We start from the raw sequence: 10537 nt of genomic DNA on the forward strand, positions 1-10537 counted from the left end.
AGAAACTGTCACCTCCTGCAGAGGGAGGCCAGACTACGGCTTAGGCGGGGAGCAGGCCTAAGCCATCAGTAGGACATCCCCTGAGGGTTCCTGGATGTGAGAGAGGGCAGGCCGGGCTGAGGGGGACCGCCCCTCCCCCCCGAGTACACAAATTTTTGTGCACGGGGCCTCTAGTTTTATATAAAACCAAATTTTTTGTTGTTGAATACTGACTTAAATATTTTAAATGTAGAATGAGCCCATTTTTATTAAAAAATAAATAAATAAATCCAATTGTAAACAAAGGAAAGCTACTGGAAATTAATACATCTTTAAATAAATTTTAAGTGTTTTTCCCTTCATATTTGTATTTTTCAAATTTTATGCAAGGATATATATTTTCTACAAGCATAAATATGTATATACTAGTGGCCTGGTGCATGAAATTCGTGCATGAAGGGGGGCGTCCCTCAGCCCAGCCTGCACTCTCTCTGTTCGGAGACCCTTTGGGTGATGTCCGACTGCTGGTTTAGGCCTGACACTGTGGGATCGGGCCTAAACCGTCAGTCAGACATCCCTCTCACAATCTGGAACTGCTGGCTCCTAACCATTCACTTGCCTGCCTGCCTGATTGCCTCTAACTGTCTTTGCCTGCCTGCCTGATTGTCTCTAACCCCTCTGCCTGCCTGCCTGATCGCCCCTAACTGCCCTCCCCTACCGGCCTGATCTTGCCCCCAACTGCTCTCCCGTGCCAGCCTGATCTCACCCCCAAAAACAAACAAACAAACACTTCTCTCAGATTTGGTTCTGTTTGGTCGTTTTCTATGCCAGTCAGCATCCAAAGCTCTGCCTCCTAGGCAGCCATTGGCTCCTCACACTTCACTCAGATTTGGTTCTGATTGGTCGTTTTCTATGCCAGTCAGCATCAAAAGCTCTGCCTCCTAGGCAGCCATTGGCTCCTCACAGTTGGCCCAGATTTGGTTCTGATTGGTCAGTTTCTGTGTCAGTCAGCATCTCTGGGCCTATCAACAGGGCATGATCAGAAGGGTGGGGCTGATCAGCAGCCCAGTGAAGGCCTGGAGAGAAATGGAGGCATGGCTGCTGGTCAGACTGGGAGAGAAAGAGAGAGGCAAGTGCTGATCAAAAGCTGCCACAGGGGCAATGGATCAGTCCCTGCTTCTCCCTTCAGGCCTCTCTCTGGCCCTGATTCACAACCCCCTCAGCAATCAGTGCTGGGGCACCATGCCTGCAGTCAGCCGTGGCAACCCAGCGCTGGCTGCAGGACTGACTTCCAGTTGGTGGAGCCTCAGTCGTTACTGGTTGTTATGACCCAGGGTTTTATATATTAGGGTATGTGTGTGTATATACACATATATGTTAATTTTAAAAAATAATCTTTCATTACAAGCACTTTGGTCTTTTTTACAAACAAAGCTATAAATCAGTCGTGCAATTTATATGAAAGAATACCATTCCAACTCCACACAATTGTGTGCAATCCTTTGCCATTACTTCTAGATCAGTGTCCAAAGTTAAATGGAAACATCAGAGCTCTGGGTTTTGTTTCATTTTAATTTATTTTTTAGTGAGGTATAGTCAACATCTAAGGTATTAGTTTCAGGTATACAATGCGATGATTTCATAATTTACAGTAATAAAAGGGTAATATGCTAATTCGGACAGACTTCTTTCGGACGTCCTTACGGACAAAGCCTCAGCAGCTGCCCGAGGCTCAGGCAAGCCGTGGATGGCGGCTACTGCTGCCCAGGTCCAGCCCGAGGCTCAGGCAAGCCACGTCTGACTGCGAGACCTGAGGCTCAGGCAGCCATGGTGGCCGCCAGTGGCAGCAGCAGCAGCGGGGTGATGGGGGCGGTGCCTTCCCCTGATCAGCCAGGTTGCCTCCGGCAGAGGGAGGCCAGACTGCGGCTTAGGCTGGGGGCCGAGGCAGAGGCAGGTAGGGGCGATCAGGCAGGCAGAGGGGGTAGGGGTGATCAGGCAAGCAGGCACGTGAGCGGTTAGGACCCAGCAGTCCCAGATTGCGAGAGGGATGTCAGTCTGCCGGTTTAGGCCTGATCCCTGCCTGCCTGGGTTTAGAGAGGGTGCAGACCAGGCTGAGGGACCCCCCTCTCCTGTGCATGAATTTGGTGCATCAGGCCTCTAGTTTGTATATATTTAAGATCTACTCTCTTAGCAGCTTTCAAATATGCAACACAGTGTTATTGACTATAGTCACCATTGTACATTACATCCCTGTCACTTATTTATTTTATAACTGGATGTTTTTACCTTTTGACCTCCTTCACCCGTTGCACTCCCAACCTCCTATGGTAACCACCAAACTGTTCTCTGTATTTAGGATGAGCTCTGGATTTTAAATCTGAGGACTTGGATCAGAATTCTGACTTGCCTGCTTTCAGTGGTATTTACTTAATTTACCCAATTTTTGAGCACTGTGAAGCACGCCTGATATGAAAGCCCACCCCCCACCCCCCACAATTGTAGCACCTGAGCTGCTCCCTCTCCCTCCTGGAGTAGGTGGTGGGCTTCCCCTGGGTCGTGCCTGAGCGCAGGCCACTGCACTTCCTCCAGTGCACCACATGGTGGTGCCTTTTGACATCTCCAGCCTCCCAATGTAGGTTTCCTTCTTTAAACCAGGTTTGTCTTCCTTCTGAAAGTTTAGGGCATCCCCCGATTTTCTTTCAGTGTCCCCTTTTCATTAATAGGGAATTCAGGGAGAAAGGTAGCAGCACCTAATTTCACTAGTTTCCATGTTAAAAATGAGTATTTTTTTGGTCAAATTTTAATTTGGAGATTTAAAAAAAATTCTGTCAGAAGTGTTTAGGGGCCAGGATGGAGGTTTATTTTGCTTTCCTCTTTAATGTTGTGTGTTTTTTTTTTTAAATGCTGGAGCATTAGTCATCTTGTGGGATTAAGTGAGTTTCTCAACAATTAGGCTGAAATAACTCACTTTTTTTTTTTATAAAACCCCCAAATCCAGCTGATGCATGGCAGAGATTGTTTGGGTTTGAAACATATGGTGGTTTAAAAAAAAAAGAGTCCTCAAACCATCAGCATTTCAAAGGTTTCTAAAATGTTTGATTCATCACTGTCCCAGCCCTTGAAATTACACAATATGTTCCTTAAATTCAGGATAATCAAGAAAGGGGGGAAGTTTTAATTTACAAGATTTAAAAATATGTTTCTTAGTTCATTACACAGCTGCCATCTTATCTGAATTATACTTATTTTAAACACTGTAGGTTCTGGTTATTCTCTTTCTCTCTCACATACACACACACACACACACACACACACCACTGCAAGTATGAGTTGAATATAAAAAGCACATATGAATGCAGGATTTTGCTTGAACTGGGTCTTACTTACAATGGTATTGTGCCTTTTGGGGCCCTATTTTAAATCGCACATCTTCTGACTTACCTGTATTAAATACTGATGCGGCCTTATCTCCTTCCTACCTATGTCTTTTCAAAGCTGTTTTGGTTGCATTTATTTTATAAAGCAAGGTAGTCTGCTAACTTCAACTGTGAACTTTAAGATTTAACTTTCTAATTCTATATATCAGAAGACTAGTATGCCATGGGGTACATCACTTAGCCTTTCTTTGTTTCCATTTATTCCACTTTACCAAGTAAGACTCTTTATTTTCTTTCTGGAGATTCCCCCCAACCCCCAAGAATTCACTAAATAATGTATAAGATTTGAAGGTGGTGGTTTTTAGGAGGACTAAGGCAGAGTATTTCCTTTGAGAGGAGAAAGTAGCCCATTGTTAAAGCATAGGATGAAATTCTGATTCTAATTTATTCTCTTTGAACCTAATGGTAAATGCTACTTGCTGTAAGATGTGGGCCTTGGGGCATTTCCTCTAGCTAAACCTTTCCTCCAAAAGGCTGGCACCTTTGGGGCTGAGGAGGAGAGATCCCCACCCCCACGGCACCATCCCTGACAGCTAAGATTTTGTTTCTTGGGAGAAGCAGTGGTCCGCTAAAGTCCCTGGTGATAGTTACCATTTAGGAATAGCCAGTGTCCAGATCCAGGGCAATGCGTTCCCACCTTCTGCCCACTGAGCCCAGCTTGCTCCTTCATGTTATTTAGTCTTGCTGACTGACCACAATTTGGATCCACCTGAGTTTTTTAAAATCTTTAAAAAGGAAATTCCGCTCTTTCTGATTGTATATTAATTTGTTCATTCCTTTACTCAACAAAAATTTATTGAGTCTCTCCTGTGTCGGGCATTGTGTTGGGGATACCAAGATGAGTAAGACTGAAATGCTTTGGGAGAAACATGTGTAGGTGTATACATATGTACAGATATACTCACATGTACATACATACACACGTGTGTGTTTGTGTGTGTGTGTTAGCAGTACTGTCATGGAAGTAGGAGCAGAGTGCCAGAGTTCCTAAAAAGTTATGAATCTGCTGTAAATCTCTAGAATTTCTCTTCAGAATTAGAGTGGAACATCATTTAATCTAACCAAAGGAAACTGATTTCTCAAGGCCACTAACTAGATACTGAAAGAATGTGGGCCAGAACCCAGGCTTTTGACTTTTGTACTTTCTCTATTGTCATACCCAAAAGTCTCACAAAAGACATAGCCCTCATGGGCAGTTTCCTACAATGCAGTAAAAGGTGAGAATATAAAATTTGTATTTTGATGATAATTTTCTATTCTATCATTTGTACTTCTAATTGTTTACAAACAAGCAGTGTTTTTATTTGTAAGCTAGAGTATGACCTAATAGAGAGACCATGAACTTGAGGGTTAGTAGAAAGGGAGGGGACAGAGGAAACTACCTTGTATTGAGCAGCCAGGCACTGTGTATAGACACCTTGACCTCTGCTGTCACACGTAGTCCCTTTGACAGCCTCGCCAGGTCTGTGATGTTCTCATTTACAGACCACGAGACTCGACACAGATTAATGACCCACCCAAAGACATGCAGTTGTTAGCCTGGTCAAGTTCAGCTCCTTCTTTAGCTGTCACCCCCTTCCTCCTCCTCCAGATAAACACAGCCCCACGGATCTCTCCGATCAAGAGCTGTCACAGTGGGAACATTCACACATATTTTCATGATTATTGGCGCATCCACTTTCTGCCCTGGGCAGTGAGCTCTGTCAGTGCAGGGACCACACGAGCCTGCTCACTTCTCTAAGATCCTTGCTGCGTGAGGAGGACGTTCACATGTTCAGGAGGTAGAGCTGGGACTCAAATTCAGTTCTCACTGGTACAAGTAATCTGTCCTTATGGGGTCTCTGGATCCTCTTTGGAAAGACAGCATAGACAAAGCATTACCTCTATCCTTGTCTGTTTCACTGGGGAAATCAGGCATGAACTTGTTCGCGCGCCATCCTTCTGTCCACTCTTTGGTTCTGTTGATGTTTTCCTCCAGTATTGGTGGAGAGTGTTTGCTGTGCACCTCACTTACAGGCTAGGAGCCGAGAAAATGTGTCTGGTCCGGTGTAGAAGGCAGCAGTGCAACCCCTCAGACTCACTGTGGGGGGCCTGGTGTGTTCATTAACTGGTTCCCGGTTCCTGTCACCCACAACAGGGGCACAGCCCAGATCAAGGTAGGGAGCGATGCACACAAAGGAACAGACAAATGCCATTTGTGTGCCATGTGGTATACGGAGTAACCTAGCTTTTTTGTTTTGTTTTTAAGAAAATACATATGTATCTTTAATTTCTTGGAAATGAGTGTTTTCTCAGAAAAGATTTTTAGGTTTGGGATCGCACATAAAATAAATCAAATTCATAAAATAGATTAAATGACCTTATTTTCCTTCATATTTGCACTGCCATATCAGTGTGCTCATATTTGTTCTTGCAAAATTTCTGGACATTAAAGCCACGAGGTTCTCGCGGAGCAGTTGAGGCACGTTTTTGCAGGGAAAGGCCCAGGAGGTGGAGGCAAAGCTGGGGCGGCATGAGCAGCGCCTCTTCCCGCTCCAGGCTCACTCTGCTTATCTCACAGCTGCACTTTCCTGACCCTGCACAGCAGGGTGGCTGAAGGATAGAATTATACAAACAGAAACTGCATTTGCTTTTGTTCAGTGAAGCCAAAAGTCTTACTATTATTTTATGAACTCGATGTAAATAACAACTGACATGAGAAAGAGCATGATTTTAAAGAGCACCTTAATACACATCTTTACAATCATGGCGGTGGGGGCCAGGGGGGCAGTGCAAGGTGTGTGTGTGTGGGGGGGGGGGGGGATTGGAAACCTCTGGGATTGGATAAAAATTAAAATTAAATGACAGACACATACCTCTCTTACTTGGGTTGGTGTACGATAGGTAACGGTCAGCAATGTACTCAATAAAAATGAGGGGATTTATAATCAATGTCTCCACCCTCTCCAAAAAGACCAGATCTGATTAGAGGAAAAAAAGCTAGCTTAATGCATGTAAAAATACATTTGGCATCTGACTGAAAAGATACCAACTAACCATTTGATTTCCATGGTTGACAACTCTCAAGATCTTGTGCTCCTATATTTCATTTTAAGAATTACTCCCTGAAGTACAAACTGACTTCAAATTTTGAATAAAATCTAGCATTCAAATTTATAGTCACTTTGAAAACGGAGGGTTTATTTGTATCATTAAACCTGAACAGATTCTTAACTACAGCAGCCCAGTTGTACATGAGAATCTGGATTTTAAAAACAAAGAAGAAGAAGCAGAAAGAAAAACTTTCACATACATTTTTCTACATATTTGGGATATTTTTAAAGGAGCCATCATTTATGGGAAATAGTATTAAAATCCTGCCATATTGCAGTTTAAATTTAAAGGTGCTACTTCCCAGAGAAGATTTTGGTGTATCTTACAAAGGACTCAAATGATTTGTTCGGTTTTGTAGTTTTTTCCTCCTCTTGCAAGCTCAGTTCTGTTAAGAGAGATGCGGTTTCTTGGAGTGATCTCTGTGTTCACAACCGGTACGGAGAGCTCTCTTGGCTGGTCGCGGGCAAAAGTCATCTTTGTTTGCGTGAAAGTTAAGGTCTGACTGAGCCAGGGTGAGCCTTCCATTTAAGAACAGTTAGAGACTGGGGTGTTCTTAATGTTTTAATCTCTGCTTAAGAGGTTTCTGTTACGAGAGGAAAATTGATAACATTTTTAACTTAGCAAACTGCCAGCAAACTGGCTCTGCTCTAATCCGCGTTTCTAGTGATTTATATTCTCCGTGGCAATGTGCTGTAACCTCAGAGTGATACCACTGTGGTGTAGATTGACTGCATTCCAAATGCTGGAATCACATACATAATGTTTTTACTTTTAAATAATATTCAGACACCAGAATAAATACCATATGTGCACCGATGCTGGTTACAATGGAACCTTGTCATTTCTTGTGAGGGAGAACATTCTTTGTTTCTGATTCCTGTTTGAAATAAGTATGCAAAAAATAAATACATACATTGACCGCATTTTGAGAAGGTTTAGGTAATCACACAACTAAGGGTGTAGCTACAATTCCTTGAAACGTTGCATTAAAACTAAAAAGAATCCTGTGTTGCCACCACCCCTCTTTGACAGGCATGAAGGCAAGGATTGATATCCAACATTTCCCAGTGTGGGGCTCAGTTTTTATATTTTATATCTACAGCACTCTGTAGTTAAAGGACATCTGCTGAAGAAAAATCACCTCCATGAGCACTGTTCATAGGAAATGTGAGACTAACATGCTGATGACATGGTCACAGGGAGAGGAACACAGGTGATATAGGAAGGGACGGATTGATTGGAAAGCCAGGATTCAGTGTGAGACCTCATGTCATATGATGCTGAATTGAGGTGGCCCGGCATCAAAACACAATCTCTCTGGATCCATTCTTTCCCACATGATGTTGAAGGTTTAAATGTTTCATAATGTTTAGAAATACCTCCCAAGTCATGCATTTTTAGATTTTTGTTTTTATCCATCTTGGTTGGAATTCTAATCCACCTAGATAGATTTTAAAATGCCTTTCATATTTGTGCATCTACAACAGGCTCCAACAAGTCAATCCACATTTTTTTCTTGGGGAAGCATTTCAATGCAGGTTTGTGCTGTTCCCATTAGTTGAACTATATTGGATTAGTGCTTATGGCATTTTAATAATGTTTTGTAGATGAGGAAATTCTGGGCATTGGAATTGATGGCTTCCCTACTCCTCTGCACCCCATCCCCACCCAGTTTTGTGAGGTTTGCCCAGAATATATAGTGAGATTAATGTGTGAGTCATACATCATAATGCACCTCTGACAGCTTATCTGGCAATGACTCAGAGTTTGGGGAAATCGTGCATCCTTTCTAGGAGTTATTTGTAGAAGTGTTCCCCATTATGAAAATGCTCAAAAGTTGAGAAGTTCTGAGACTAATACTGAACCTCTAACATACTGTGTCTCTTTCAGCTTTTCGGATGATCCCTTATCCCCTAGAAAAGGGGCATCTCTTTTATCCTTACCCGATCTGCACAGAAACAGCAGACCGAGAACTGCTCCCCGGTAAGTCTCCCCTCTCTTTGTCTTCAGCCCGTGAGCAGGGTGCCTGCGGGGGGGTGGGAATGATAAATGTCTATAATGTTCCTTGTCTTTTACTATTCTTCTCCCAGACCCTGTCCTTATTTGATAGCATATGCATTAAAGTGAGCTATGTGAGTGGGTTTGGCTTCCTGCTCCTCTAAATCTCTTCAGATTTGTCAAAGACAAAGGCACCCCCCCACCCCCGGCCAGGACTGAAATTTACATGAAGAGGCATCGTGTTGGCCTGAGCACAGAGACCCCTACTTTGGGGCTGATGCTGATTGGGCTGGTCTAGTGTGCAGAGTGCTGCCTCGCCTCTCCTCTGCCACAGGCAGTTCGCACAGACTTCACAGGAGCTGATGAGTCACTGATGGGAGAGCAGCACAGGACCTGGCACCTTTGCCAGAGGTGGAGTTGTGGGGCGGGAGGTGTGTTCTCTGTGGTGCTGCAGTACTCTTGGCCAGAGGGATTCCCGCGAGCACCTAAGAGCTGCACGTAGTGAGTTGCACACCACGTGCGGAGCCCATGTGCCGCCTCCGCATGGTATGAGCAGGCCTCTGCCCTCGAGTGCCGTACCAGCTGGGTCTGCCCATACCACGTGTGGAAAATACGATTTGGTTGACTGTAACACGACACCGTTTTGACAATTTGGGGTAACTAGTTATCAAATTATACTGTGCACGAGGATCAGGTCCAGGCTCTTCATGTGGCCCTGACTTAGGACCTATTTTTCTCCCTCGGATAATGAGCTCCAAATTTTGGCTAGTCCTTCTTTCCCATCTCTCTCCTGCCACCCCTCCCTTTTACCAGCCCCAGTTATATCATACCTCATAACTGTAACATATTTAAATACTTTGCCCAGAGGAATTGTGTAACGTTGGAGCCCTGAGTGCATAGTAAATTGTCCAACACCAGCATTATTGAGCCAGTCATAAATCTCCAACATGGTGGGGTCTGGGTGCAAAACGAATCTCTGTCTTAAATTGCAGTAGCAGGAGGTGGCTCACTTGTCTCCTTGCTAGCTAGCCCCAGTGTGCACTTCGTTACTGAGGGAGCTGGGAGGCCTCGGTGACATGTTGTTCCTCGCTGGCCGAGTCCGATTGTGACAAGGGTCTGATGTCTCACACTACATTAGATTTGATTTCAGAAACCCCTCTTATGGGCTTCACCTTTTGACTTCCCCTTCAGGGAGATCCTTGTTAAAGTTTCAGTTTTCTGGTATGAGAGACAGTTTTCTGAAAAGTACACTATTTTAAATGTTTTAGTTGAGTCCAACTAAGTTTCCATGGGGGTAGATTCACTGTTACGACAAGATTACAGTTCTTAAAAGAAACTTTACAGGAATAATTTTTATAAGCCTGAAGTAGGAAATTATGGCTCACATTTATTTAATTGAATGCAGTGGTCCAAGTCTGATCTTCCCTCAAAAGTTTGGGGGGGCTGGGTTTTGAGAGCGAGAATGTGGAGAAAGTCGCTGTTGCCACAGTGGCCCTGAGTACACTTCCACCCACGTCTGAACCCTAGCAGGTTGACTTCCCTGGTTCAGGTGTGTGGTTGGTTAGCTTTGCCCCTCTCTCCCTCTCGGCCCCTCTCCACCCTTAGCGTCAGCAGAGTGGATGACTCTTAGGGATCTAAGTAATGAGAGCTGAGCAGTCAAGGAAAGGCCTTCACATCTTGGATTTGCCGACGGAAGTGGAGCACTTGGATCCTTTTGGTTCAAGTGGCAATATTGTCCACATGCAGTTGCATGGTTTCCCTTTACCAGGGCCTCTCAGGGAGGCCAGCCCCCACCCCCCTGGTCAGCACCCCCTCCAACCAGGTCACAGGCAGCCACAGAGCCACAGGAAGCAAGGAGTCCATTTTCTCAGTGGTACAGCTCTTTGGTTTCCCCAAACCCAGCATTTGAAATTTAAAAGTTATGGAAGGTGCTCTAAAGAGCACCAGTTATTTATTTATTTATGTATTTTGGCGGTATATTCATCATCACAAGTGTCCCGCAAATGTGCCAGATGACCCTCATCTCCAAA

At 44.3% G+C, this 10537-nt stretch overlaps 1 protein-coding gene across 13 annotated transcripts in view; it reads left to right on the forward strand.

Annotated features, from left to right (window-relative positions):
• The window catches only part of ST7 (suppression of tumorigenicity 7), a 240475-nt gene that overhangs the window by 220414 nt on the left and 9524 nt on the right, over positions 1 to 10537 (forward strand). For 12 of the 13 annotated variants that reach the window (XM_006770007.2, XM_015567992.1, XM_006770008.2 and 9 more), the window contains one exon: positions 8400 to 8492. In XM_006770007.2, the coding sequence (XP_006770070.1) occupies positions 8400 to 8492 (93 nt within the window). Of the gene's footprint in view, positions 1 to 8399; positions 8493 to 10537 lie in introns of those variants that run through there. The other variant, XM_015568001.1, reaches the window with a different exon arrangement.

This window comes from Myotis davidii, unplaced genomic scaffold (assembly GCF_000327345.1).
Source record: "Myotis davidii unplaced genomic scaffold, ASM32734v1 scaffold384, whole genome shotgun sequence".
Taxonomy (NCBI): domain Eukaryota; kingdom Metazoa; phylum Chordata; class Mammalia; order Chiroptera; family Vespertilionidae; genus Myotis; species Myotis davidii.